This window comes from Papaver somniferum, chromosome 6 (assembly GCF_003573695.1).
Source record: "Papaver somniferum cultivar HN1 chromosome 6, ASM357369v1, whole genome shotgun sequence".
In the NCBI taxonomy this organism is placed as follows: domain Eukaryota; kingdom Viridiplantae; phylum Streptophyta; class Magnoliopsida; order Ranunculales; family Papaveraceae; genus Papaver; species Papaver somniferum.
In genome coordinates this window covers 77,242,464-77,260,465 of record NC_039363.1, presented here as the reverse complement: position 1 = coordinate 77,260,465, position 18,002 = coordinate 77,242,464, and the positions used below count along the sequence as shown (strand labels likewise).

The window sequence follows — 18,002 nt, the reverse complement described above, 5'->3', positions numbered from 1 at the left end:
TAACCGAAACCCTAATTTTTGGTCATAGTCCAGAATATGCCACGAGCCACTTTATCCTTGGCCATGTCGCCAAGCCTTAACTTTGGCCACGACGCCAAATCCTAGCCTTGTCCATGCCGCCAAGCCCTAACTTTGGCCACTGCGCCAAATCCTAGCCTTGGTCATGCCGCCAACCCCTAACTTTGGCCACGGGCCAAATCCTAGCCTTGGCCACGCCCCATCCTAAACCGGCCCCATCTCCCTCGACCAATCAGGTTGCTCTAAAGACGCCACGCTCACACCAGAAGTGTAGCCATGCCCATGCTTGGCCGGGCCCTCTCCTTTCTACCGACCAATCAAGTCACTTTAAAATGCGCCACGAGAACTAGAGTTGTGGCCACGCCTTATGTTTGGTCGACCCCTTTTATTGACCAATCAAGTCGCTCTAAACTCGCCACCATACATTAAAAGCCAAACACACCTTGCCGCTCCACCATACTAACTGGCAAACCAAACGCGCCCTGCCACAACAAAATATTAATCGGCATGCCAACATGCCACTCTGCCGCAGTAACATGCCAATGTGCCACAAATGACGCCACTACGTGCTAATCCACTTTCTGTTCGTGGCCAATGCCATAACAGACTCCAATTAGGATTTCATGATCGAAAAAAGACTTTTGCTTTAGTAGCGTTAGCCGAAACCCTAATTTTTGGTCATAGTCCAAAATATGCCACGAGCCACTTTAGCCTTGGCCATGCCTCCAAGCCCTAACTTTGGCCATGACGCCAAATCCTAGCCTTGGCCATGCCGCCAAGCCCTAACTTTGGCCACGACGCTAAATTCTAGCCTTGGACATGCCTCTAACCCCTAACTTTGGCCACAGAGCCAAATCCTAGCCTTGGCCATGCCGCTAACCCCTAACTTTGGCCACGACGCCAAATCCTATCCTTGGACATGCCGCCAAGCCCTAACTTTGTCCATGTAGCCAAATCCTAGCTTTGGCCATGCCACAACGCCACAGACGCGGCTATGCCACCGTGACGTAGGCGTATGCCGCAGCTATGCCATTATGACACTAACAAGTGCCCATAATCAACGACCAATCTCTCTCCTAAATTAAAATCTCAGCCATCCAAGTCTGCCACCGAACCTTATGGAAACTTTTAGGCGACCTGCCGCCTAAATCTAGTGGACATGGCTACGCCAGGCGCCACTTGCACCACCGTGCCACTAACATGCACGAGCTATGCCAGCCATGCTGCAATGCCGCTGGCATGCACCAAAGGTGCCATTGCGCCATTACCAGGCGCCAATAGAAGGTAGCCATAATCAACGGCTACCCTTCCTCATGAGATGCGATCTCAGTCATCCAAGTTTGCCACCAAAATTCCAGACTTGTGGCAACTTTTAGGCGACCCGCCGCCTAAATCAAGTGGTCGTGGCTACGCCAGGCGCCACTTGCACGACCGTGCCACTGACATGCACGAGCTATGTCAGCCATGCTGCAATGCCAAAGGTGTCATTGCGCTATTACCAGGCGCCAACAGAAGGTAGCCATAATCAATGGCTACCCTTCATCATGAGATGCAATCTCAGCCATCAAAGTTCGCCACCGAACCAACAGACTTGTGTCAACTTTTAGGCGACCCGCCGCCTAAATCTAGTGGCCATGGCTATGCCAGGAGCCACTTGCACCACCGTGCCACTAACATGCACGAGCCATGCCAGCCATGCTGCAATGCCGTTGGCATGCACCAAAGGTGCCATTGCGCCATTACCAGGTGCCAATAGAAGGTAGTCATAATCAACGGCTACCCTTCCTCATGAGATGCGATCTCAACCATCCAAGTTTGCCACCAAACTGCAGACTTGTGGCAACTTTTAGGCGACCCGCCGCTTAAATCTAGTGGCCATGGCTACGCCTGGCGCCACTTGCACCACCGTGCCACTGACATGCACGAGCCATGCTGCAATGCCGCTGGCATGCGCCAAAGGTGCCATTGCGCCATTACCAGGCGCCAACAGAAGGTAGTCATAATCAATGGCTACCATTCATCATGAGATGCAATCTCAGCCATCAAAGTTCGCCACCGAGCCGGCAGGCTTGTGGAAAGTTTCAGGCGACCAGCCAAGACAATCCTAATAGCATCACATGCTATTTTCCTGCGACAAGCCTCTTGATTTTAACTTTCCACACGTAGCAAAGTGCTACATGTTTTCCATGAAAACACTCAAGACATCAAACATGCACAAACTGGGGGATACTCATCAAGGTATTGGTCTGGCGGTTTACAGTGTACGGTGTGCAATACGGCCGTTACGAGAAAGTGTCATGAAGAAGGGCGGTTAGTAATGGCAAGAAGTAATGGTGTAAATGTTTCCTTCATCATGGAAGCATAAATTCTGACGTTACACGTTACTCCACTCTTCCACTACTCAATTGTTTCCACTTCTTACGAGATCAGGGTACGTTTTGCTACGACCTGTATAAATAGGTTTCACCTATTTCCACCAAACAACAAGTTTTGGGTCAGAGAACAACACAGTATCCAGAAATCACCTGAAATCACCTGGTAGCTTTCCATTCTGCTAGCCAGTTCTACTTTCTGATACAAGTCGTAAGCAACCACACCTTCAGAATCAACTATTCTGGTCTCAACACTTTCTTCGCTTTCCTCCCTAAGACCAACCCTTCTCCTTCACTTTGTGACCGAAGCAAGCCTGGAACGACCATTTCTTGGTTTGGTGCAGGGTTGTACAGATTGATCTCTCGAATCAAAAGTACTCCCGTGCAGTATATTGTTTAGGGTCTAGACTCGTTTCTCATCCACACACACGAATTTACCAAAACCAACAGAAACCGTTTTCACCCACAAATACAACCAAAAAGGATCTTTTCTTTACTATAAGATAAGATAAGATGTTAAAAGAACTTGTTTGGAAAAGATTAGGTTGCTCCGTTTCTGGTGTTTCCAACATATGAGTTAAACATTATGCTACTCACTAGAAAAAATTAAATGTAAAACAAAGTCTTCAACCTGCGGTTTTCAATCGATTCCCTTTCTTTTATTTGTGGAGATCACTTAGGAGGGTCCGTATCTTCTGTGCCAAAGGCAATATGAGCCACCTGTGCCAAGCCAATGAAATCGCGCCACGTATTCCTCTTTATTTTTAATATCAAAACCGGATATAATTTCCTTAATCCACTCTTCTCGGTTTGGAAACAGTATCAAAACGGATTCCGTTAATGAATTTGGGAGAGAGAATATAAATAAATTATTTTTTATAGTTAAATTTATCAAATTAATTTATTTTCATTGCTATATAGACTACATTTGCTTCAAAAAAAAAAAGAGTTCAGGCGTTTGTTAGTGTGGCAGTCTTTCAGTTTCACTTAGAAATCTGATCTACCTACCGCTAGGAAGTGATAATGCACAATATATCAAAATTTTTAAATTATAAATATAACAATTTGAAATCAAAATTTTTGTATTAAAAGCATAAATATAACAATTTAAAAATTTCTAAATTATCTTATTAATTGAAAGACAGAATATAATTGCATCAATATCCTGCTCCTTCACTCATTGGTAGCTGCGGGGATGTAGGTTATTCAACTGCTCGTTGCCTTGTCTTGTTTGTAGTTGCACTTGTTCATGCAAATCATTATAAAAATGTACACATAATTAGATATACAAATATCAATTTGAACTAACTTGCTAATTAACTTATATAAAACAGCTTCTATGAAGCGCACAAGCTTCAATGACCCAAATCCTTGACGTAACAAGGTTCTCTTTTCAGTAGCAAGGTCCAATGAACAAATGTTTGAGGGGAACAGGGAAGACAAACAAATTCATCAACTGTACCTGTAAGAAGTTAACCATGCCATTGGAATGTTGTTGATAATTGCTTATAGTATTGTAGCCTCCACTACCTCCCGTATACCATTGCTATTATATTAATAATTAAAATTAGTTAAATGACCATGTATCATCGAAACATGAGATGTACAATTGAGTTCACAATCAGCATGCGTACAAAAATGAAAACAGTCGTGAAAAGTATATTACCGGCACATTGTTTGAAGGTAGAGTTGTCTGTAACATAGGATTACTATAGATTGGTACAGACGTCAATGTAGGCATGGTTCCCATATAGAAATCATGCGAAGGCAGAGACATGGGTAGGTGCATCGGTAGCTCATGGCTACTACGTTGAGGTATCAATGTCGATGACGGCATCGGCAACATTTGACTGCTATATATTGCCATGGTTCCAGTAAATGAATTTGGTTCCTGAGACATGAATAAAAATGTTTAATAACTAACAAGAATGAACTAAATTATTTAGCCTTGATAATGGATGATTGATTAAGAAATGAACTTTGTATCCAATCAAAAATCAAGAAAATATAATTTTACCTGTTGGATTTGATGTGGAAGTGCAGATGGGTGTTCATGAGGATCTAAAATGTCTGTCGAGGTTTTTTTGGTTGTGTAGCTCTTTCTAAAGCGGTTTTTGGACTAACGTAAGTAGTACCAGTTGCCTTCTCTTTTGTTTTAATCCCCTTTACTGCTTGATAGCTATTATGAATAGCAGTGAGAACTAGCTTTGGGTCATCGCTAGTTTCCGATGTGATGTCTTTGTTTATTGGGTCTTCCTGAATTGTAAGTCCCCTCAAACTTGCATCAACTTCCTTCAACGTGGTATCCAGTCCTAGTTTGGCAATTTCATATACCTCTTCAGACTCAGCTGCCCTTGTTGCTAGTTGAAACAATGATCTACACAACTCTCTATATCTCCTTACGACATTTTCCCTTGACTCTCTTTTTTCATGAAGATTTGAACCGATTTTCGTGCTAACGCACTTAATATCTTTTGTCCATCTCTTCAAAATATACTGATCAGGAATGCTCTTAATATCCTTTACACAAAGGATTTTTAAAGCATGTGAGCACAAGTAACCAGCAAATTCAAATTTCCTGCAGCTGCATGAAACATTATTATTTTTCGAGTCATAAATGACTGTGCGGTGGTATTTTTTCCCATGTGGAATAACTTTATATTTACTTAATGTTTCACTTTCACCATCGTTAAAGCAGCTAAAGGAACAATCATGAGCTCTACATAGTTGTATCTGGAACAACTTGAATACTGCTGGTGTATAAACACTTGCTGCATGCTTCAAAATTTTTACTGGAAATGATAATGTAGGAGTACTTTGGCTCGCTCTAAAATCCATCCTTTTTTCTTCGTAACGACGATCATCCACTAGTCTTTCAAAATTCTCGAAAAAACGCAATAGATCATACTTGTAGCTGACATATCTTTTTACAAGACTATTTAAGCTTTCGCTGCGTTGAGTGGTGGTTATTTCAGCACAAAAGGTGTCTCGCCCATAAACTAGTGCCCATTTTTCCTTTAGATCATATAATCTTCTTAGCCAATCATTTCCATTGAGATTGTATTTTTCAAGCATCTTAAACCAACCATTTGTAAATTCTTCTTCATCCTCGTAATCATAGACACAATTTGTGAAATCAGTTGCGAAGTTGGTAAATTTATGAAACACGTGGCTAAGATGCTTTGCAGCATTTTGATAAATATGCCAAATACACAACCGATGACATGATTCTGGCCACTGTGAAGCTAATGCTTTAGCCATTGCTGCGTCTTGGTCAGTGAAAATACTTTTTGGCTTTTTTCCAGACATAGCTTTGGAAAAAGTATCAAACAACCAGATAAAAGTTTCTGCAGATTCATCATATAATAATGCAGCACCAAAAATAATTGATTGTTTATGATGATTCACTCCGACGAACATGGCAAAGGGTCGTCCTTCTTTGTTTTTCCTGAAAGTAGTATCAAAACATACTACGTCGCCGAACAGATCATAATCTAACATCATCCTTGCATCAGCCCAGAAAATGTTAGTTATCAAATCATCTTCATCAACTTGTATAGCAGAATAGAAATTAGGATCATTTACTTGCATTTTTTGTAGATATTCTAATACACCACCTGTCTCTCCATATTTTATTTTTCTTGTTCGCTTAGTACGTAAATAATTTTTATGATCAATAGGTATAAACCCAAGATTCTCACGACCACCAGCTTGTCTACTCATAAACTCAAAAGCCTCTTTAGGAGCAATTCCTGAACTATCAGCCATATCAGCTTGAGCTGCATTTGCGATATTTAGCTTTCTGTGTGACCTAAAAAGATGAGACTTACTAGGAGTTGTAGTCACATGTGTATGATACGGAAAAAATTTACTAACACGATACTTACAATCGGGTGTGCGATTAATTTTCATTTCTGCTAGGCACCCAAACCTCGTTTCTGCTCGGTGATTTTGTACAGTATCATCGCGTTTATCTTCTTCGCGGGTACCTTGGGCTGAACAAACGTAAAGTCTGTCTCTCAATTTGCCATCTTGGAATAAATGTGTTCTACTTTTCCTAACACTAAAACCCATCATAAAAGCATATGCATTATAAAATTTGAATGCATCATCTTCGGTTCCGAACTCCATTCCAACGACAGGAATTTCTTCTTTTCGTATTCTAAAATGCATTAAATCGACGTTTCTAGTATTCGTTGGCTCTTCAATACTTTCATCAACATTTATAGTATTTTCTGGCTCTTCAATAAGTTCATCAGTTAAAGAAGTGTTTAAATATATACCTTGATCAAAATCCAATCTTCGATTAGTTTGACTTCCTTCTATAAACTTATCCGCAGGGCATGCGTTCTACAGCATCAAAATACAAAACATAAATTAGCATATGAAATCTAGAAACAACATACATATTTTGACTGGGTGAAATATACAATATGATTAGTATTCATATAAGTAGTACCTCCAGATCATCAGGCTCCATAAAACTCAACTGTTTGTGTGTTTTTTTTCTTAGCATCACGAACGAAGTATATAAAAGTAGATATATAGTGTATATATACGGTCAAATATTTTTTATATTTTCTATTTATATAAAAATAACAGAAAATAATCTATTTATATTCTCTCTCCCAAATTCATTAACGGAATCCGTTTTGATACTGTTTCCAAACCGAGAAGAGTGGATTAAGGAAATTATATCCGGTTTTGATATTAAAAATAAAGAGGAATACGTGGCGCGATTTCATTGGCTTGGCACAGGTGGCTCATATTGTCTTTGGCACAGAAGATACGGACCCCACTTAGGAAATATATCTTTTTATAAATGTGATACATACATGTAATAACATGTAACAATAAAGTCTCGCAACTAAGACAATGAAATAATCAGTATCAAATACGTACATGCATATACATATCATTCTTACAAAATAAATGGTTTTGGTCTAATCCGACAGTTTTTAATCGGTGTTTTATATTGATCGACGACTCCCATGCTTCTCAAAATAGAATAAATTCAAGGAGATAAATCGTGGCTGAAATTGAACCCTCTGCTTACGCCCTCATCCGACGTCTCAAACCCGACTGTTTCATCCGTTACACCCACAGAGTTACCAAAAATAAGTAGTCAGGGCGTTATTGAGATTATTTAGCTCTAGATTTTCATCCGTAACCAACGGAAAACTAAACACCAGGGTATAAATTAAATCTTTACTCTTTGGTTTCAGTATGAAGGTATTCTTCAAAGTTTTGGATTAATTGCCTTTGTTAAACATAGGGCTGTTCTTTTTCCATGAGGTTTTAATGAAATTTTGTTGTTGTCCTGATTTGATGAATACCTACAGTTTCGTTGCAGGTTGTGATTGTCTTAGCGGTAGCGGAAGTGGTATGTATTCTCTGTTCTATTTTAACCGGGCAATGTTATGAATATAAGGGTTTTTTCTAATTTCATTTTGCTGGTGATATTCTCTATGTTTGTGTCAAACCACCATCTTACGGTGCTTCTCTTTATCTTGTTTACGATTTTTTACATAATTGCAGGTTGGGTTTTGAGCAAATATTTGTGTTTGTATAACTCTTAATTATGTACCTTCTATTAGGAACTCACACTTGGTTTAGACTGATTTCTAGAGTTTGGGAATTCACAGATTTGCAGTGAAGTATGAATCGAGAGCCTAATCCTGAAAAATACTTTGTTCGATCCTTTGGATCTGCTGAATGGTAAACGTTTAAGGATTTTTTTTTTCTTTTTGAAAATAATGTTTCAGGATTATACGACCTCAATGCTTGATTTTAATTTGCTCACTGCTTGGAACTTGGAAATTTGTTTTTCTATGATTACGGTGTGGAGGATATATTGAGAAAAGAGACGGGCATCTGTCTTTCCCATGTTCGGTTTGTGAATCAATTTTATATATAGGTTTTGGATATAATCTAAAGAGGGGCGAGAGAACGGAGTAAGTTTTCATCTTTATGATTCCAAAATTTTGATTCAGTATTTGTTATATGTTTTGATATACTCAGGTTTGCTACACATCGAAAATGCTAAGGTATCAATTTAGTTTTGTTTTGGAGATTTTTTACTATGTCGACAAGAAGCTGTTATCGGCACTCAAATTTTTAAGTATTAGTTTTAGAAAAATTATGCTTCATGGTGTTTTTTTTTAGTTGTTATTCTTTACCTTTTCTGAGGTTTAATTGTCAATGTCAATGTAAAGTTGAAATTACTAATTGGAAATAAAATTTAATGGTTTATTGTTCTCAGATTTCATATTGATTCATGTATACAGTATTTTGAGTACCCATGGCTCTTATTTGTGGGAAATTTGCACCATATCTCCTCTAGGGTTGTTCCATTTTCCTTGAGCATTTCACGTTGTTGTCCCAAAAAGACGGTTTTGTCTTGCTAAGAATGTGCACCGTGTGCTTTTCAAGTAGAACACCGTGTGCATGCTTGTGCAATAAACTGTAAGTACTATGTCCACTGTTTTTCTCTTTTATATTTAGTCCTGCATGTTGCTAGAGTTAACTTAGATTTGAGACTGAAACGCCTCGCTTATGAAATGTGAAGCTTATCATGTGGTACTTGAGCTGTCATTATATTCATTAAGTGTGTTAGGGATGGTGTTTATTGACTTCTTTAATTTTCTCTGCCTATCAATTTTCATGTGGTTTAATTTCCTACTTTTGCCACAGCGATGCTTATATTTTAAGAAATGAAGCAGAGGTATGGGTGTGCATAAAGTTTCTCATACAATGGGCCGAGTTATAATGACCTGATGGTACTTGGAGATATCAGGTATGTACGCTTGGAGAAGGTATAAGTCTGCAGTTTTGCCCTTTCAGTCTCTTTTATGCGCATTTTATCAAATACTGAACTTGCTGACATGGCTCATCTTCTTCAACGTCTGGCATGTTTGCATATAGTCCTCTTTTTGTCTTATGTTGCTAACTGTTTGGAGTCTTCACCAATGATCAATCTATATTGCTTAATGCTTACTGATGATAGACTTTAATAGGCATAATCTATCTACTTCCATCGGACGATTGAAGGCTAACTTCATTAACAAAGATTTTTGACTGTCATTATCCACTTCTAAGTGATACGACTTTAACTATCTTAGAAAACACCAAAAGAAGCCTTTGTATGATATATTCATGATGATTACATCAAAAAAAAAATATCAAATACATATTCTTCCAGTTCTGTACAACTGCATTACAATTACAAGATCCAAAGGATGACTATAATTGTACACCATATTAATGGTTCCCCAAATCAACTTCAACGCTCTAAAGTATGTGTTTCTGTACGTCAATAAGAGCCACCCTGAACTACTATGGTGCTCACAGATATGATTCCATCGTTTGAATAACTGTAAATAAGATATATAATATGGTATGCACTGGAAAACATTTACAGTTTTGTGAAATGCAGCAGTAAAAACGAACTGTATGAGACACTTCAGTTCTATTTTGATGTTCGAAACTATATCAAGTTTTAGTATTTCTAAAACACCAACTAGGGTTCATGTTAGTTAAAATCTTACTGAAGAACGTGTATTTATTATGCCCTATTAATTGGACAATTTGCAGGAAGCCCAAAACATAACAAATTAGGCGGAATTGGTGTTCTAAGGCCTCAACTCCAGTTTAACATACAAGAAGCGGTGTCTTCGAATGTAGAGAAAATGAATTATGGACAGAAGGAAGCAATCAACGAAATAATGGAGTCGGATAAAAGAATGAGTGTTATGTAAGGTTGTGTTTCATTGGTGATTAGCTAATTTAGCTAGCTGTTTTTCCTGTTACAAGTATTTTTAGTTTCGTTGCAACACAGAGAATTGGGTGTATGTGGCCGGTCAATTGAATGCAAATGAAGCCGGGATTATGTAGTAGGTTACAAACTTCTGATTTATATCGGATGGATACCCATGATCAGATGATACTGTTGTTTGATATTTTAATGAGAACTAAGAAATGCATTTTCATCGAGTTTTAATGTGTACTGTGCTAAACTTTATGTCCAACTACTCGTTGACTTACTTTATTTGGTGGTGATCTATGCACAAAAGGATATCTAGGCTGTGAACACATAAATCACGCAGGCATCAATATGTTCACAAACAATGTTCGCATTCTAGGTACAGACTCACACGGATAATATAATTGTATTGATTCCTTGGCTCAAAACCTTCGGGTTTATCATAGCCTCATCCAATAACATCGCGAGGGGCGTAAAACATCGCGAGGGGCGTTTACGCAGGGGAAGATAAAGAAAACGAAGTATAAAAATAAAACTCATGGAGCGTTAGGCAAATATAAAGTGCTGAAATGTAAATAAGACTGGGATTTACGTGGTTCAGCACTAAGGCCTACATCCACGGGGTTGTTGTTTCACTATGTACTTCATGGTTACAGATATAGTCGAGTGACTTTGGAGTTTACATAGGTCTGTATATTGTAAAGGACAAACTTACACTCACAATCTTTCTCTCTCCTTCTCTCCCTGATTTTTCCCCATCCCCTCACTCTTGGTGGAGAGGGGGTCTTTATAGGGTTAGAGTGTGGGACCCATTTCTGAGGGCCGTTGAAACCTTATCTTCTTGTGCTTTGTGTCCATCACGCGGAGGTCTTCGTTCATTGCTTGATCACTCAGAGTCATCCTCGTTCGTTCCACGGGCTGATCGACACGTATACTGCTCAGAGTGTTTAATGCGGGTAGTTGAGGCGCTGCTCGTGTCAGACAAGTGTCTTCTGCCCCTGTCACGTCCATGTCAGTTCACCTTCTCTCCACCGTTGATCTTGGCTTCTTTTGGGGATGAGATAAAGTAACTCTTCGGGAGTTATTTGGTGCTCCGCAGTACATCGTGTTTTCGGTACATCTTAACTTCTGCCCTTAGATTTGTTCGGGTAAGGATCCGACGTCGACGGGATGAGCTTCTTGGCTATGGGTGTGTGTCATCATGTTTTGATGACTTTGTCCGCATGCTCTCCACGTATCTTCCTATATACACGTGTTTGATGATGAAATATGTACACATAGCCAGTCATGTGCATTCAAAAATTTATACAATGGATAAATTTTTCCCACCGTAATCCAACTTCGAACAAAGTTGGAAACATGGTAGTTTGTTTATAAGCGGGGTTTTTAACTCTATAAAAAGAGCCTACCATTATATAAAGAAAAGCTTAACTATTTCTCAAGTCTTTTAAAGTTGTATTTGATTCTTTAGTAGGTTATTTTACAGGTGCGAGTGAGAGAGAGACTAGGATGGCAGTCCTTAATCATTATTTTTTTAATGTGGAAAACCACTTTAATTTTCTAAGTTTGACATTACTGTGCCTGGATTCTCCTACACGTTGGGGTTTATTATCAAGAAGTTGTAAAGTTTCTATTACTGATGCTGTGGTCCTACTAAAGCTTCAATTGGGTGGTCATGTCATGTTATAGGAGATTTATCGCATGATTTTCATTCTGTACCAAATCCAAGTGCCTCCTCTCTATAGTACTGCGCGTTACACAACACGGCTGGGGATTATAGGTATAAAATGGGATGCGAGTGGAACCCACAATGTATTACTAAGAGGAATGTATGAAATTGAGCTAATGCTCTAACAATCCACTACTAGCTGTTCCTATTGATGATTGATCGCTCGCCCATGGTGGAATTCAGAATAGAGCTTGGATCATAGTATTAGTTGAGGACGAAGTTTCTAGACACAGTTTCGTGTTGTAAATGGGTTTGCAAGAAAAACAAATAAACATCAAATAAAAACAGTACTATGAAGCTACACAGTTAATGAAATACAACGATCTGTTGAACACCTTGGAAAAGTTGAGCAGTGTGTGCAACTATAGTCCGATGGAGAGTAAACTGATTAAACATGTGGGGTCTTTAATGATTGCGTCAATCGAGGGAATATTAAAAATTAGGATTAATTGGACAAATTATTTCACTAGGACACTGAACAGACTAGCAACAACATAACTCTAGGTAGCTAATTGAACGATAACTTAGCCAGGAACCGAATAAAGTGGCAGAAGAGCATGCAAATTGGCGCAGCAAGCCACATGAATTAACAGATGAGTAGGGCTGCACACTAACCGCACCGAAACCGCAAACCGCACCGAAACCGCACTAATCGCACCGAAACCGCACCGAACCGATGATCCAACGATCGGTCACGGTTTTCATTTTAATAACCGTTAGATTTACGGTTCGGTAAACGGTTCCACCCATAACCGCACACTAACCGCACCGAACAACCGATTAGTATGGACCGTCGATTAGTTTTGATCCTGATTAATACTAGCCGTCTAGATTAAATCCTCCACCATATATATTCTGGCAATCCTAATCTCTTCGTCATTTTCTCTTCTTCGTTTCTCTTTCTCTTCCTCTCCCTCTTCATTTTCTCTTCAGCCTTCACCTGAATCACCTCAGTCGCCTCCACCACCAGTAGACAGCAGACCACCACCACCTCCATCAAGAGCACCACCACCTCTATGGCTCTATCTAGTAAGTAAATAGGTCACGAGTTTCGATTGATTTGTTTGTTATTCAATTTCTAGGTTTTTTTTAATTATTCTTCTGTTAGGACTTAGGGTTTCTTTTATCGAAATCGTTTGCTTGTTGTTTTGTGTTTATCAATCAATTTCTTTTGTCAAATCTTATTTTTCTGATTACAGTCATGGGTTTTTTATTTTAGGTTTTGGTTGAGTTAAGGGGAGGAACTCAAGGAAGGAGTCTGAAAGATTTCTTAAGGAAGGAGTCTGATTACAGGTAACCTATCTCTCTTGTTCTGATTTGTTTGGTTTCATTTCGATTTTGTTGAATCAATTGTATATGTATACATGGATCCGTTATTGCTTTGACTAAATTTATGTGAATATCAATCCGTATTACAGATTTAGATCTTATTTGAATTGGATTGTGTTGAATCTTTGTTTTATCCTTGGGTAGATGTTTTGTTAATTTTGTATTATTAATACGTATTGAAAAACATGAACTGTGCTGATTTTGTAGTTGTTGATGATAATTTAATAGATTTATGAATAACATAATGAGCTTGATTATGTGGTTTGTTAATTCTTTCATCATCTAGCAATTCTAGATGATTGATAATGAAATCAGAATTTATTGATACAATCTAGGTAGACCTGATAATCATTTTGATTTATGATCTGTGACTTTTTGAATTTGGGTATAACTCCATTAAACCCTTACTAGGGGAGTTTCTAGCTCTAAGTGGAGTGTATCTTAGGAGTTTGGATAACTGTTTAGGTTTATTTAAAGCCTACCCTGTGCCACAACTTTATTTTTGTTTTCAAGTTTTACATAGAAAATTCCTTAGAGCATACGAACTGCTTTATTTAGTTCATATGCTCTAAGGGTTTAATTTTTGCTTAAGATTTTGCTTGTGTAATAAAAGTGATAGCAAATGACTATCACTTTTATTCTCTCCTATTACATCCAAGGTTCGTTTTTGGTTCATTCTTCTAGTTGACATCTATCTATAATCTTAAGCAGTGACACAGGACCAGCATAAAACTGTTTTGTTTGCTTTTAATTAAAATTGAGTTAGATGGCAGGCAATGTCACTCACATGAAGTGCAGTTTCATTATCAAGTTCAGAATCAGAACTAACTTTCTTGTTTTAAGAAATATGTGTGATTGTATTAAGAAGTAAGAACTAACTTGTTTACCTTTGGCAGGGCAATGATTGGATCAAGTTCAGCTTCATTATCAAGCTGCAAAATGGAAAATGCATCTCCCTTTCCATCCACTGCAGCTGGTTCTACTGATGTGACACTATCTATAACACCTCAAGTTGATGCTACTCAAGAAACACAAGCTACACAGCAGGCTACACCTACACAGGACCCTGCACCTGAAGTTGTACCTAAGAAGAAGGGGAAAACTAGATCAAAAGTTTGGAATGACTTTACAAGGATCAGCGAAGAAAAAGCACAGTGTAAGCATTGTCACAAGAAATTTCAAGCACATAGTAGAGGAAATGGAACTTCCAGCATGAAGACACATTTAGCCACATGTCCAGAGAATCCCAACAAGAAGCTCAAGGGACAAAAGAGTTTGGTGTATCCACCACCAAGGCCTGGACAGTCATCACAGCTGGTTGATGTAAGTTATGACAAGGATATGTGTAGAAGAAGATTGACTGAGTTTGTCGTCATAGATGAACTGCCATTTATAATTGTAGAAGGAGAAGGGTTTAGAAGATATATTGAACAACTTGAACCTAGATTCAAGGTGCCAAGCAGGATGACCATTTACAGAGATCTTTTAATTATGTACAAAGATGAGAAAGATAAGTTGAAGAAATACTTCAAAGAAAGTAAACAAAGAGTCTCTCTTACAACTGATGCATGGACCTCTCCAAACAACTTCAATTATATGTGTGTGACAGTGCACTTTATTGATATCCATTGGAAACTTCAAAAGAGGATCATCCTGTTTTGCTTGATCAAGGGTCATACTGGAGAGGAGATTGGGAAAATGATTGAGAAATGTTTGTTGGATTGGGGTCTAGAAGATCTTTTTGGTGTGACTTTGGACAATGTCAGTGCAAATACTGTCGCAATTGAGTATCTTCAAACCAGTGTCATCAATTGGACAACAGCAGTAGTGAGAGCTCAATACATGCAGGTATGATTACTTTTCTTAACTCTAATGCTATGTTTATTTTATACTTCTTTGTGCTTGTTACTGATTTTTTGATGATATTTCCTTGTTCCATTCTTATCAGGTAAGGTGTGCTGCGCATGTTCTTGCGCTTGTTGTCAAAGATGTTGTGTTGTTGTATCACAAGTCAGTTGGAAGGATCAGATCAGTTATCAAGTTTGTTACCGGTTCTCCCTCTAGGTTGGCCAAATTCAAAGAATGTGCTGCTCTCGAGAAGATTGATTGTAAGAAGATGGTTTTCCTTGATGTGAAGACCAGGTGGAATGCTACGTATCTGATGCTTGAAGCTGCCATTCCATATGAAAAGGTATTTAAGAGGTTAGAAAGGGAGGACAAGAGCTTTCGTTCTAAGTACATTTTCAAAGAATCTGAAAGTGAAGCTTTACCTAATACCGATGATGATACTGTTGTAATTGATAATGAAGATTATTATCTTAGTTCATCTAGTGAATCTGAATGTGAGGTAGATGTATCTAGAAAGAATAATATTAAGAAAAAGAACAAGCCCCATCATCATGCTCCCTATGCTGTAGACTGGTCATATGCTAGGTGTCTTGTTAAGTGTTTAAAAATCTTCTTTGATGTTACTGTTAAGTTCTCGGCTTCAGTTCAGGTTACTTCACATGAATTTCTATGGCAGTTGGCATTGATCCATGAACAGTTGGTTCGTCTTAGAGCTATAGGAAACCGAGATCCTCATATTTCTAGGATGGCAGAAACAATGTTTCGGAAGTATAACGCATATTGGGGGGATTATGAAGATATGAACTCTGTTATGTATTTTGCTAAGTTGCTTGATCCTCGGGAGAAAGAATCTGGTTTGAAATTTGATCTGGAATGTTTGTATGAGCAAGATGATTTAAGGGTTACAACTGTTTTGAAGGCTGTGAAACAAGATATGGGAAGACTTTATGATGAGTACACCAGCATGTATTCAAATGCCAATGCAGAGGAAGGTGAAATCATTACTTACTATTGATCATCATTAGTTCATTACTTAATATTGCTTATCTGCTTTTTATCATTACTTACTATTGATTTTTCTGATGTCTTAGGTATTGGGTCAACAGCTGCTGCTGGTGTTGATGACATGGTTGTTTCTGTGCAAGAAGAGAACATTGAGGATATGCTTGAATCAAGGAAGAAAAGGCGAAGAATGGATGTTCATAGTACTCATCCAAAGTCAGAACTTGAAAGGTATTTGCTTGATGACTGTGAAGCGTCTACCAGGGAGTTTGATATTCTGGCATGGTGGCAGGCTAATAGTACCAAGTACAAGGTGATATCACTTATGGCGAAGGATATTTTGGCAATACCAGTGTCTTCTGTTGCATCAGAATCTGCATTCAGTACCGGAAAGCGCATTCTTACCCCATGGAGAAGCTCGCTATCTGCCAGGACAGTTGAAGCACTTCTCTGTACGCAAAGCTGGTTGCAGAAACCTATCTCTCTTGATTTTCTGTGTGACTATGTACCAGATGACAATTCCAACATCGAAGATGGTAATAGAATCTCTTCTCTTTTGACTTGAAATTTGAATGAATGTTATCTTCTTTTATCTGTTAGTTTTTATACCTTTTATCATTGGACTTCATTGAATATATTTGAATATTTCTTCTTTGCATTCTTGTTGCAGACATTTTGGGAAAGGATGAAGATTAAGGGGATGATTGGCTTGAGAGATGGATGGACTGCAATCTTTTACTGGTCTGCTACTTGAGAAATGAAGATCAAATGGATGACTCTTTTTCTTTTACTGGCAACTCTTTATGCTACTTGCTTTTTAACTTTGGTTTCATCAGACTTTTTGGTTAATCTTTAGACTTAAGACTTTGGTCAATTTGTTTGTGAACTTCAACTCTGTTTTTATTCTCTAGACTATGGTTATCTTGTCAAGACTTAAGTATGGAATGTAGACATGTAGGATCAGTTTATTAGAAATTCAGAATGTATTTATGTACAGGTGCAGGGTATAGGTGAAAACCGAACCGAATCGAACCGTAACCGAATAGTATCGGTGCGGTTAAAAACCGAACCGAAGACTAAACAGTTCGGCTGCAGTTTTAATTGTGATAACCGCACCGAACACAGTTAGGTGAACGGTTTTATCTATAACCGCACCGAACCGAACCGTGTGCAGGCCTACAGATGAGTATGAAAAAAAAACAATTCTAAGAATTGCACCGAGTTCTGCATCGAGAGGATCCGACGGTCCGAACTCTGCGTTATGAGTATTGGATAGGGTGGACAGGAGTGGGCCCATCATGCTACTCACACGGTGTAAACTTCAGTTGCTTTTGTTCAGTGTATCAATCATTTTCGGAAAAAAAGAAAGTACATAGTGGTATGAGGGGCCGATTATTCTTCGTCACGTGTTAAAAGGGTGTTAAAAAAACCATCATTATAAAAAGAAACGAAAACTTTATTTCTAGATATTACAAAGTAATGAAAAAAAAGAACATTACATTGTCGTATGAGTTAATAACGTCCAGTAGTAACACCAACTCATTCCCGGGAGGTTACGGTTTTGGATTAGCTTTTTTTCATCAATATCAATCGATGGTTGTTATTGCTTTCAAAGGGAGAAAGATAAATCATGGCTGAGAATGATAACATTTTGAATCGACGGTTGTTAGTCCACTGATGAGTTTAATGTATTTTGAATCTCGGGGATGTTGAGGGAGTGTAAGAGAGTGTAGGGAGTTGAGAGAATTTGGTGTTTTGAGTTTAGGGAGTTTGGGAGACTCTTCTAAACTCTCCCAAAATCTCTACTCTTTTGAGAGATTTCTAGTGAGGTAAAAATACATTGTAAACTCCCCAGAACTCCCCAAAATAACCAACTCTCTAAGAGGGAATTCAAGAGTTTCTTTCAAATTCCCGCAACTAACAGTGTTTTTTAGGGAGTTTG

The 18,002-nt window shown here is 38.5% G+C and overlaps 2 protein-coding genes and 1 long non-coding RNA gene across 8 annotated transcripts; 2 read left to right on the top strand and 1 right to left on the bottom strand.

The window, feature by feature from the left end:
* Positions 1–3,783: 3,783 nt before the first annotated feature.
* LOC113290959 (protein FAR1-RELATED SEQUENCE 5-like) lies at positions 3,784–6,870 on the bottom strand. The gene is made up of 4 exons (XM_026540540.1): positions 6,850–6,870; positions 4,515–6,740; positions 4,057–4,281; positions 3,784–3,936 (listed from the first exon to the last, which is right to left on the bottom strand). The coding sequence occupies exons 1-4, from the start codon at positions 6,868–6,870 to the stop codon at positions 3,784–3,786; spliced, it is 2,625 nt and encodes an 874-aa protein (XP_026396325.1).
* A 471-nt stretch (positions 6,871–7,341) lies between these two features.
* On the top strand, positions 7,342–10,379 carry LOC113288055. Of its 6 annotated transcripts, XR_003330460.1 has the most exons (5): positions 7,342–7,622; positions 7,744–8,344; positions 8,678–8,855; positions 9,084–9,186; positions 9,984–10,379. It is a non-coding gene; the product is annotated as an uncharacterized LOC113288055 (long non-coding RNA). The 6 variants fall into 6 exon arrangements; XR_003330459.1 differs by having other exon boundaries at positions 7,744–8,855; positions 9,084–9,205; XR_003330457.1 differs by having other exon boundaries at positions 7,343–7,583; positions 7,744–8,855.
* A 1,560-nt stretch (positions 10,380–11,939) lies between these two features.
* Positions 11,940–16,377, top strand: LOC113290958 (zinc finger BED domain-containing protein RICESLEEPER 2-like). The gene is made up of 7 exons (XM_026540539.1): positions 11,940–11,981; positions 12,713–12,910; positions 13,101–13,174; positions 14,107–15,058; positions 15,159–16,050; positions 16,150–16,291; positions 16,353–16,377. Exons 1-7 carry the CDS (start codon positions 11,940–11,942, stop codon positions 16,375–16,377), a joined length of 2,325 nt encoding a protein of 774 aa, XP_026396324.1.
* Positions 16,378–18,002: the final 1,625 nt, after the last annotated feature.